General features: G+C 37.7%; 2 protein-coding genes across 2 annotated transcripts in view; one reads left to right on the forward strand and one right to left on the reverse strand.

Moving 5' to 3' along the window:
- Positions 1 to 12,810, reverse strand: part of LOC105227325 (uncharacterized) — a 77,650-nt gene that overhangs the window by 11,973 nt on the left and 52,867 nt on the right. The gene's annotated exons all lie outside the window — the stretch shown is intronic.
- On the forward strand, positions 4,899 to 9,873 carry LOC105221977 (proton-coupled folate transporter). The gene is made up of 8 exons (XM_011199127.4): positions 4,899 to 5,595; positions 7,961 to 8,111; positions 8,173 to 8,356; positions 8,425 to 8,611; positions 8,673 to 8,808; positions 8,878 to 9,014; positions 9,088 to 9,434; positions 9,660 to 9,873. The coding sequence occupies exons 1-8, from the start codon at positions 5,209 to 5,211 to the stop codon at positions 9,787 to 9,789; spliced, it is 1,659 nt and encodes a 552-aa protein (XP_011197429.2). The 5' UTR covers positions 4,899 to 5,208; the 3' UTR covers positions 9,790 to 9,873.

The following is a 12,810-nucleotide window of genomic DNA, read 5'->3' on the forward strand; positions in this document are numbered from 1 at the left end:
TAAATTAAAATTAAGATTTGAATTAAGAGTTATATATACAAAAAATAATAATTAAAAATTAATTGCTAGTCGTTTTCATTATTGGAAAAATATTTATAGATAAGTACTTAATTGTAAGTAAAAATAATAAAAATACAAATTTAAATTACTTAAAATAAAATTTTTAATAAAAGTAATTATGTTGGCAGATCTTGTCACTGCTTAGTGGGCAGAGACATTTATTGGGTACCATTAAACTACTATAGATGGCGCTGTGATAAAAAATTTCCTAACACTTAGAATTTTTTGTGTTAAGGTTAAGGGGTGTGGGGTCAAACCACCACCTTTTACTAAAATCACAAAAAAAAACTGTACGTGATGGAAAATTTTAAACACAAATTCCTAATCAGGTGACCTTAAATACTTCACAGCCCGCTTAGCACATCAATCGGAAATTTTTTCTTCAAATTTGTTGACTATTGTTATTGTGAACTATATTTCTTGTCAAAATCGCGTCGAAAAATATTTTTCAGTAAAAAAAAAAATAATTAATTTAATAAATTTAGACAACGAAATTGCCAGTTAAGAAATTAATCAAATTGACAAGCTACCAGTCTTTATTGTTTATATTTTGAAATAAAGAAAGATGCTCCATAAATTATACCGAAAACAAAGTAATTCAGTAATGCTTACTCTAACACATTCTTAATATAACGGGTGATTTTTTTGAGGTTAGGATTTTCATGCATTAGTATTTGACAGATCACGTGGGATTTCAGACATGGTGTCAAAGAGAAAGATGCTCAGTATGCTTTGACATTTCATCATGAATAGACTTACTAACGAGCAACGCTTGCAAATCATTGAATTTTATTACCAAAATCAGTGTTCGGTTCGAAATGTGTTTCGCGTGCGTGTTTTGTTCAGCGATGAGGCTCATTTCTGGTTGAATGGCTACGTAAATAAGCAAAATTGCCGCATTTGGGGTGAAGAGCAACCAGAAGCCGTTCAAGAACTGCCCATGCATCCCGAAAAATGCACTGTTTGGTGTGGTTTGTACGCTGGTGGAATCATTGGACCGTATTTTTTCAAAGATGCTGTTGGACGCAACGTTACGGTGAATGGCGATCGCTATCGTTCGATGCTAACAAACTTTTTGTTGCCAAAAATGGAAGAACTGAACTTGGTTGACATGTGGTTTCAACAAGATGGCGCTACATGCCACACAGCTCGCGATTCTATGGCCATTTTGAGGGAAAACTTCGGACAACAATTCATCTCAAGAAATGGACCCGTAAGTTGGCCACCAAGATCATGCGATTTAACGCCTTTAGACTATTTTTTGTGGGGCTACGTCAAGTCTAAAGTCTACAGAAATAAGCCAGCAACTATTCCAGCTTTGGAAGACAACATTTCCGAAGAAATTCGGGCTATTCCGGCCGAAATGCTCGAAAAAGTTGCCCAAAATTGGACTTTCCGAATGGACCACCTAAGACGCAGCCGCGGTCAACATTTAAATGAAATTATCTTCAAAAAGTAAATGTCATGAACCAATCTAACGTTTCAAATAAAGAACCGATGAGATTTTGCAAATTTTATGCGTTTTTTTTTTTAAAAAAAGTTATCAAGCTCTTAAAAAATCACCCTTTAGTTTCTTATAGTGCAAATCATTCATTGAGGTAAAAAATCAAATAAGCGTGGAGATCTCAACAAACAGCTCGCTCATACTGCGTCAGCATTTTTCATTCATTTCGCTGGAATCGCTGTATAGTTTCTCTTAAATTATCAACTTTTATCGGTAATAATAAAGTTTTATGACGTAGATAACTGTATACGTGCGACCGTTTTAATCTATCGCATTATCAAACCAATAAAAATAAAAAGGAATGTCAGAGAAAGTGTTGAGAGTCGTTGAACGAAAAGGAGTAATTTAATTGGCTCGTTAGTAGGTCAGCGGACTTCAGTATTAAGGTTTAGCTGAATATAATTATTGGCAGCTGCAGCATATCATTGCTTAAGATTAAGAAATATGCATTTTTTATCATCCAAATCTAATTTTCCTCGAAAATTTGCGTTAACGTTTAGACCATATAGAGGCTCACAGTCTTCTCTCACTACGTCTTTTCTATTGAAGCAACAAGTTCTTGGGTAGTTTCCTGGGGGATCTAAATACCTTTCCTCAACCTACGCAGTTTTTAGTTCGTTCAAATTACTAATCTGTTTTTTTGCTTTTTACGTATCGCCAAGTTCAAAATTGCCCATAATAACGTTTAAGTCGTGAAATTGTGTGCCATGATTGCACAAGCGCCGATGTGTGTTTTGAGTCATTGTCCAGGCAATATCGGAAACGAGATAACATACACCCAAAGCCTCAGCACTATTGCCACAAATTTTCTTTTAGTATGTTTAAATATGCATGTGTATCTTTTGTGCCGTCAATAAAAACTAAATCGGCGAAAATGACACATTCCCAGAATGCATTTAGCTTCGTCACAAGGTTTTGAGCAAAATTAAACCAATTTTATATATTTTTGGTCGAAATAAATGGCTTTTTGCAAACTACTTGACTAGTAAAGTCATGTTCTCGCAGCACACGATTCACGGTTTCAGAACAGCATACCCTACTCATTTCATTCTCAATCTCAACCACCAATTTTGAAGCCGATATTTTCTGATTTTCCTTAATTTTCCGAACAATTGTACTCTTGTCAGCATTTGGGAAAATTTTTTTGGAGCATTTCTGCGCTTTTCCACCACTAGACTCCTACTATATCAGCTATTTTTCATGGGTTTTTCCCTCTTTTAAAAAGATAAAAACTAGTTATCTCTTTTCTAGGGTTTTCCGTGGATCCATCTTTAAAAATTTATTTTTTTTTGGTTTCTGATGCCAGATTAGGGCAAAGAAAAACACTTATAAATAGCACAAAGAATACTAATAAAGTTAAATGCATGTGTTCACGCAGAATTACTCTTAAAAAATAACTGTATTAACTAAGTTGTGAGCTCTTTTTTTTTCTTAAAAAGACTTGTTTGGCTATTTACTATGGGAAGCTAAATGCTAAATTTAATGGACCGAATTAACATCTACGATTCTTTGTAAGAGACGAAAAGTGGCTCAAATACGACAATAATGTGCGAAAAAAAAATCATGTTCCCATCGTGGTGAAGCTCAACAAATGGTCGCAAAGCCAGAATTGACGGAAAGGTTATTATGAGTGTTTAGTGAGATTGAAAGGGAATCATCCACTATGTGCTGCTCCAGCCTAGTTGAACGTTTGCTTCTAAATTTTACGGTCAACAACTGATGAGATGGAAGCATGCAATCGAAAAAAACGGCCAGAACTGATCAACAGAAGGGACTTCGTCTTCCAGGGCATCCACTATATAGCCCTGAACTTGCACCATCGGAGTACCATTTGTTTCGGTCAATGCAGAACTCCCTTATTGGAGTAAAGTTGGCTTCAGGATATGCCTGTAAAAATTACTTGTCGCAATTTTTCGCTGAGAAAGCTCGCATGAGCAAGTCGAAGGTGAAAACGATGATTATTGCCTTTTTTGATAGCCGTGGAATCGTCCACAAAGAATTTGTTCCACCGGGCAAAACTGTGAATCAAGTTTAATATTGCCAAGTACTCGAAAGATTGCGAAAACGAGTCAACAGGGTGCGCCAAGACATCGCTCGTAACTGGATTCTTCATCACAACAACGCGCCGTGCCACACCGCCCTCAGCGTGTCCCAGTATTTGGCCTCTAAAGGGATCGCCGTCTTGCAACAGCCGCCTTATTCGCCCGACATGTCACCCTGTGATTTTTTTTTGTTTTCTAAAACAAAATCGGTGATCAAAGGAACCCATTTTGAGTCGATTACGGACACCAGGCGGCCGTGACGATGGTACTTGCGGACATCCCAGTAGAAGCGTTCCAGAAATGTTACGAAGCATGGAAAACGCGCTGGAATCGCTGTATAGTTGTCCAAGGGGACTACTTTGAAGGGGAGGGCAGAGTTTTAGAATAATTTTCAAATATACGGTTTTTATGGAATCAGTCTCATTACTTAATTGTCATACCTCGTATGTATGTACATACTTATTTACAAGATTAGTTCTGGCCCTGTGAAAAAAGAGAATATCGAAAACTTCGAAACAGTCATATTTATTGAAAGGAAATCATAGAGTGGCATTGTTGAGAAGTTGTTAGACCCTAGAATTTATAACTTCTTATCTAAGCGACCTTGCACGTTTTTATATACACAATTTATGCCACATTATAACAGTGTGTTGAAAAATGACGTTTTCATTCTCCGAATTCCTGGCAGTTTATTGTAAAAAATGTTGTAACTATTCAATTTTTGACTCAATCTCCCGCTTGCCTCTTACGTATATGTATAGCCTGATACCTTTTATGACTAGATTTTCCTCATATTCCACAGGAAGCAATCTCCAGGTATGTTGGAGCAACCGAATGAAATCTTTTGTTGGCGTTAACTGTTGGCTTTTATTTAAGTCCAAATATTCTCTATTGGCGTAAAACATTTATTTTGACTTCAGTAAACCCTTCTTTTACAATTTCAACATTCTAACGGAGTTTAGATTTTCTGTGAAGCATCCCAAATACCTGAGCAGAGAAGCATCCATAAATATGTACGTTTTGGAGGTGCTTTACATGCCTCTGAATATATTTTTGCCGTCATTTTCTGAACGCACTCTATATACGTATGTAAGTATTCGAATATGTTTTCTGGTTCGAGTGATGAGGAATGATAATAAACAAAAATTAAATAATCAAAAGCTGTTATGTTTAAAATCACACCAACGGAAAGTTCGTAAAATGCGGATTAACACCGAGTTATATTTACATAAAGATAATAACGCCCAACAGTCGCGCCATCGCGTGAGAATTAAGATAAAATCCGTCTCACTTAACTGGAAGGTGAAAAGCTAAAAAGTAACACTCTGTTGCTCAGTAGATTTGCATATGCCTACGGTCGTCAAAGTCTAAACGCGGAACTCGAATTTCTAATTTCCGAAATAACTAAACCAAAATATTACAACCGTCCTTGCACCGAATTGCGCATGTGAAACTAATTAAGAATCAAATACAAATGAGTGCAGTGCAAAAATTTGATCCAACTTTAGATCCTCGAAATAACGAATACTGAACTTCGAAATTTTAAACCTACATTATACAAAATAAAGATATTGAACCAACACTTCAATCTACGTTACAAAAATGGTTGCTGCAACAATGACAGAGCAAAAGGAGCGAAGCATACTCGACTCGCCCGATGGCATTGGCTTGTCCTTCGAACAAATCACATTCGATATGGAAGGCAATTGCTTGCCACCGGCATATTTGCCAACCACACCGCCAAATGAAAAGGAGTTTGCAGAGGAGCCATCAGCGGAAGACCCGCTTAAGCCGGAGTCAAAGCCAAAAAAGCGTAGACGTCATATGACCGTGGAATTTCCGCTTTTGCTAATATTTATTGCTTTAATGTTGGGCGGTTCTGTGATGTTGAACCAAGAACTTTATCAAGCTTGTACAGCCGTTTACAATTATAATGAGACGGACTGTGAACCACTGCGCGGGATTATACCCAAGACGCCGGAGGCAAAGGTAAGTGTTTTTTGTTTGCAGCTTGGTAATATCAAGAGATATGTGTTCTCAACGGTATAAAATAAAAATGCGAACCGACCTAAATAAATTGTCTTTAAAGTAATCACCTCATAAATCATGGAAACATTTGTATTTGTACAAGCTCATACGATGGAATAAAATACATGTGCATTGGAATATCTATTTATAAACCAGCCAAGATTGCAAAATCCTACGCTAAAAGTAGATTCATAAGCAAAAATATAAAAAGAGGACTGAAATGTTCTTATCATTTAAAAAAAAAACTATTATTAGCTCAACTAAAAGGCCTCAGTTTCGGTGATCGCCTCTTCATTCGACGTAAATTTCTTCCCAGCGAGATCTTCTTTTGAGATCTGAGGAAAGTAAATAGTCGCTGGGGGCCAGATCTGGAGAATACGGTAGATGCGAAAGCAGTTCGAAGCTTAATTCATCGATTTTTGACATCGTTTGCACTTACTTGTGACACAGTGCATTGTCTTGGCAAAGCAGCACTTTCTTTCTTCAAATGCGGCCGTTTTTGGCGATCTCGTCTTTCAAACAGTCCAATAACACTATGTTGATGGTCCTTCCTTTTTCAAGGTCAATAGTCAATAGAAAACCGTCTAAAGAACAACAAAGCGGCGGGAGCCGATGTATTCAAACATGGCGCCGAAGAACTGATAAGGAGCATGCATCAGCTTCTTTGTAAAATATGGTCGGACGAAAGCATGCCCAACGATTGGAATTTAAGTGTGCTCTGCCCAATCCACAAAAAGGGAGACCCCACAATCTGCGCCAACTACCGTGGAATAAGTCTCCTAAACATCGCGTATAAGGTTCTATCGAGCGTATTGTGTGAAAGATTAAAGCCCACCGTCAACAAACTGATTCAACCTAATCAATGTGGGTTCATACCTGGAAAATCAACAACCAACCAGATATTAACCATGCGCAAATCTTGGAAAAGACTCGTGAAAAAAGGTTCGACACAGACCGTATCTTCGTTGATTTCAAAACTGCTTTTCACAGCACGAAAAGGAGCTGCCTTTATGCAGCGATGTCTGAATTTGGTATCCCCGCAAAACTAATACGACTGTGTAAACTGACGTTGAGCAACACCAAAAGCTCCGCCAGGATCGGGAAGGACCTCTCCGAGTCGTTCAACACCGAACGAGGTTTCAGACATGGCGACTCCCTATCGTGCGACTTCTTCAATCTGCAGCTGAAGAAAATAATTCGATAAGAGTGTACAGCTGCTGGCGTATGCCGATGATATTGATATCATCGGTCTCAACACCCGCGCCGTTAGTTCTGCTTTCTCCAAAAGCAAAAAAAGCAGCAAAGGAAATTGGTCTGGTCATGAACGAGGGCAAGACGAAATATCTCCTGTCATCAAACAAACAGTCGTCGCATTCGCGTCTAGGCAACCACGTCACTGTTGACAGTCATAGCTTTGATAATAATTGTAGATAATTTCGTCTATCTTGGAACCAGTATAAACACCACCAACAATGTCAGCGTGGAAATCCAGCGCAGAATAACTTTTGCCAACAGGTGCTAATTCGGACTGAGTAGATAATAGATAAGTAAAGTTCTCTCTCGACGAACAAAAACCAAACTCTATAACTCACTCACTATTCCCGTCCTGCTATATGGTGCAGAGGCATGGATGGATGACAACATTTGATGAGTGGACGCTGCGAGTTTTCGAGAGAAAGGTTCTGCGAAGGATTTATGGTATAAATATACTTGTATATAATCGCGTTAGTGATGTGTATTCTACTACTGGATAGCTGCGCTTCCCTGGTTATGAGGGTTCTAACAGGCCATTGTTCTATCAGCGTCCACACTGTAAGATTGAGAATCTTATCCGACGCCAGCAGCAGAAGCTCAATGGAAGAAGACGAGGTAAATCTTCTCAGCACTTTCTTCTTGATTGTCCCGCATTTGCGATGAGATCAAGGCTTAAACACTTAGAACACACACACTTTCAGATGTCCCACCGAAAAGGTGGGAAAGGAAATTTAACGTCCGAGCAATTTTTTATTGCCCACAAGGCGCTTTACTGATTTGCAAATTTGAAATACCGGAGTTATATTTTTATGGCAACGCAAAGGACTGCATAGAGCATACCAAGTGTGATCTTTCGATCAGCTATCTAACTTGTTATTACCGACTGTGCTCTTTTTTGCTAATAGGGACGAAGGTCTTTTGAACGTGGCATTACCACTAAAAATGGCAGTCAGCTATCGAAGAAAATTATGATTATCTTTATACCGAGAAAGTTTAATTATAATATGTATGTCAAGTTGTTTTTAAAGAAAATATTCAAAATAAGTAATTTTAATTTCCTAAACCTTTTCAGGTACTCGAGAACCGTATTCAACCTTATGTTGCTCGAATTAGCATGGTAAATTCCATATTACATAACGTATGGCCAGGACTGCTCGTGCTATTCGTGGGACCCTGGTCAGACAAATTTGGGCGTCGACCAGTGCTACTGGCCACTTTTGGAGGTACATAAAAACACCGTTTTTTATTGTCTTACTGATTACAAACTCTACTCACAACCCATAGCCTACTTCATTGGTTTCACTATAACGACAATATTGGTTTACTTTTCGAAAACACTCGCACTGAATCCCTGGTTCTATCTATTGGGCGGCATACCATCTACCATTGTCGGCGGCAATTGCACAATGATGGCCGTCATCTTTTGCTATATATCTGATGTCTCCGATGCGGATAGTAAACCAAAACGGTAAGTGCGCGGTTAGAATTTTGTTGGATGGAAGGAATTATCTCTTTTTTGTTGTAATTTGTTTTCAGTATGTTCTATGTGGATATGGTTATGGGTGTGGGTGTAGTGTTCGGCAATGTAATTAGTAGTTACTTGTTACGCCTCACGAATGTGGCCACAGTTTGTGCGACTGCTGGTATGCTGGTGTTCATCGCTTTGTTGTATATCATAATTTTCATAGAGGAAAGCTTGGATGTTGAGAAGACCACATTATCGGTATGTGAGCATTAGATTTAGGATTTTAGATTTAATGTTTTTAATAATATTCACGTTGCAGCACAAAGCTAAGAGCTTCTTTGATGTGCGCTTAATTAAGGATCTCGTTAAGACCTGTGTGGCGCGTCGTCCAAATTATGGACGCGCTATTATTGGTTGCACCATATCGGTACTGATGGTAACCCATTTAATAATGTGTAAGTATCAAGGCTTTAATACTATGTATTTGGCAAGGTTTTGTTTGACAAAACATTTAAATTCTACAGATGGTGAATTTGGCGTATTCTACCTGTTCTTGCGCACCAAATTCAATGTTACATTACAGCAGTTTACCTACTTTAACGCCATTACAATAACAATTAAGATGATTGGGTGTAGCGTAGCCTTCGCAATATTTAGAAAGGTATATGCATGAAGCTTTTGATGCCATCTTTATAATTTTTGTTTGTGTAACCTTCTTTTATTTTTGTTTATAGTTTTTCAAACTGCCATTTGCCGTCGTTGCTATGATCGGTTTGGTTGGCTCTATTCTAGATCATTTAGGTCGTGGTTTGGCGCAGCGTTTCTGGCATATGTATATGGTCTCGTCATTCGGAATTATATCGGGCATAACGGGTCCTATGTTGCAAGCGATCGTTGCACTTGCCGTGCCGCCAAATGAACTTGGTAAAGTTTATGCGCTGGCATCTTGCTTCAAAACGCTCTCACCGCTAATTTCTGCTCCCTTGTACACATACGTCTACAATCGTACGCTGACTTTTTACCCTGCTTTTTATAACTTCATTAGTGCTGGACTTATGGTGGAGTGTTTCATAGTATTGATGTGAGTAAGAAAGCTTAAATATTGCTTAAAAGAGTTAAAATTTCTATAATATTTGGATTCTTATGCGAGATTGTTTTTGAATCCTTGAAACTAAATTTGAATTCTATTTTTCAAGAAGGCCTTATAAGTAGCAAACAATATCTAAATATCAAGCTCAATTACTACAATATAAACAATTTTGATCCATCCTAACATTAAATTTTTCCTTATCTTTATATACAATAGTGTGATAAGTAATTATGAACGACGAGTTGCTGCCAAAAAGAACAAAACAGATGCTGAAAATGGAGAAGAGGAAAAACCGCAAACCGAAAAACCTCAAACAGAAAAGTCTCCGTCAGATCTTGAAACATAAATATACTAACTTATGTTAAGTTGTTAGTACAAAAACAAAAATTAATTAGTAAAATAAATACGATAAGTTAGTTTTAAAGAAAAAGCTTGTGAGTTCTTATTTTGAAATTTGTATGATAACCACTAAACAAATTTTGAGCGGAAGTTCTGTATTTTATACAAGAAAGCGTTGATGCTGCTATATTTGTAAACAGCACTGTACATATACGTTAATTTGAAATTGTCTTTGCAAATGGAATTAAAGTGCCAATAAATATGAAATAATGGTAATTACCATCCACTTTCAAATTTTATCGTTAGAAAAAAGCCGGTCTTTTCAGTTTCCATGTTCGTCGCTCCTTGGAATGTTAAAAATAGATAAAAATTAAAATAAAAAAAAAAAATTAAAAATATTTATGGAATAAATTGAAGGTTATACTTCTTGGTTTTCTTGGGTTCATTGTTTTTCGTTGAGTAAAACATTTGATGAAATTATATATTCTTCATTTTGACATCTTTCGGATAAGAGTTTGATTCCACGCTCATAAAATTTTTGATCCTTGCAGGCAGAAAACTAGTCCAAGTAGTTTTTGATTTCCTGATTTGCGCTGAATGTTTTCCCATTCAAAAATTTTGCAGAGACCGGAACAAGCAATAGTCCAAAGTCGCTAAATTTGAAGAATAAGATGGGTGTAGTAGGCCATCCCATTGAAGCTGCAAAATCTTGGACGAGTCATCAAACTTGTATGAGGTGATGATGGCCATTCAAAGTGCTTTAAACTGGCTCATCGTATTTAGACCATGATCTCTTGCGCTTTACATTCTTGTAAACAACCCATCGCACATAAGAACTTGAGGAACCTATTTGTCAAGGTTCGACTATCATCCTAGACGTTTTATGTGCTTGTGAACGGTAATCTGTCAACAATATCTCCAGCTGTTATTTGACGATTTGAATCGATCAGAGACTTTATTTATTCACATCGGCTTCAAGAGTTCTTCCAGGATGTGGTGCATCCATAAGATGAATATTGCCGGAAATTGCTGATGTCATCAAACGAAATTGCTTGGTAAACGACCAATAGCACAGAATGATCCAATTTATGTCAAATATGCAACGTTTTGTTTGATATTGTCTTTGAAGGTAATTTCATAATGACACTCCCTTAGAAACTCTGCTCCCTATTGCCAAAAATCCTGTAAAGTCGACTTTCAGATTTTCCTCTTGAGGCTTGGCCACTGTTTGTTCAGACCCGCTGACGTCATATCGGATCACTTGGACCATGAAGACGCCAAACCAAACTCTGGTGGCTCCTTCACTGCCCATATAACGGAAGAAGCCGTTGGAAAAGAAGGGCAGTGAGCTTCTTTACGGATGGGTAAAAGCTTGGTGGCAAGGTTGGTGGAGGGGTTTTCTGTCAGTAGCTCTCTATCGAGTCCAGCTTCAGACTTCCTGACTATTGCAGTGTTTTTTAAGCCGAGATTGCACCCATTAAAGTAGCAGTAGATTTAATTCTCCGGAGTGTAGTCTCCTTCAGAGAAGTGACCATCCACTCAGATAGCAGAGTAGCGATACTAGTCTTGAACTCGTTAACAGTGCGTTATTGATAACGAGATTATCCTGAATCGGGTCTCTTGGTGATACTTGTAAGACTGGTATGATTTGGTGGTCTCGTATCCTCTTGTGTTCTACTAAGCTGGGATTCGTGGGAGCTTGACCAACTCTGCACCACCATCGGTACAAGCACTGTCGCAAAATCCTTTTGACCCAAGATCGATCGCAAGAGATCTAAAGATTTCTTTACCCTCAGTAAGGCTAGACTTTCCCTAGTTGTGGGGCTTTTAACAGGCCATTGCCGTATTGGCATCCACGATGTAAGGCTGGGAATCTTATCAGACGCCATCAGCAGAAGTTGTATGAGAGAAGACGAGGTGGAAACAACTCAACACTTCATTTTTGATTGTGTCCAAAACTTGGGAGCGCACCTTCAGACATCCCACCGAACTGGCGAAAATAGAAATTAAACGCGTGTGCAAATTTGTATTTGCTACTACCTATTTTGCTAATTTATAAGTTTGAATACAGCAGTTCCTTTTTCGAAGGTTCCGTTTAACCTAACCTAACAGCGATTCGACCACTACCGAGTTCGCCGAACGTTGACGGATTTCCTTTTACTAGAGCTTATAGATTATACTTGAACATTGATCCACACATACCCCGAACGACACTTTCGCCAATGTAATTATTCACCATCTATTGACTCAGAAATGTATCAATTTATTTTAGGACTACTATATATAATGATATAAAAATATTCATATTGTAAATTTGGCGACTACTGGGCAAATATCCGGTTTAACCTTTTTCAAAAGGCCTTGAGAAACCATGTTGATTTCAAGCACTAGCGCTATCCGGAACTAAATACAAAGTGTATCTCAATCTGCATAAGATTAGCTCGTAAAGTGTGCTTATTTCTAGCTGGCGGATGGATACAGTTTCGAAAAAAACTTCTTTTTATGACTCACTCAGTGGGTTGAACCGGGAATTACTCTTCTACCAATAGAAATATGCTGTTGAATCCCAAAATATATGCAAAGTAAAAAAAATCGATTTTTGAACATCCTAGACTGGCCGTAACTTTATGAAATTTGGTGAGAATGTTTCACTTGTTTAATGTCTAACAATCACTTTGCTAAGTTAAATTGATTAAACCCTGAACTTACTCTCCTTTTTACTCCAGTACAAGTTAATCCCATAAATTATTTTTTAAATCATTCTAAATAACCTTAACAATAAAAAGTTCCATTACAATTACCGTGTCTGCTCCCCGTTTCGCTATGAACGGGCCGAATTCACAAAATTTTGATGTACGAGTACATTGCCATTAAATTGACTATCAAATGAAAGGTGATTAAGTTTGGAATAAGTGATCATAAAAATTGTTTGCGCTTGGTTGATTGAATTGATTTTCGGGGAAATACATTAGAACGTATCTACTTGTAGTATCGCGGAGACAATGAAATGGTACATGTAGCTACAATA

Source organism: Bactrocera dorsalis, chromosome 3 (assembly GCF_023373825.1).
Source record: "Bactrocera dorsalis isolate Fly_Bdor chromosome 3, ASM2337382v1, whole genome shotgun sequence".
NCBI classification, from domain to species: Eukaryota; Metazoa; Arthropoda; class Insecta; order Diptera; family Tephritidae; genus Bactrocera; species Bactrocera dorsalis.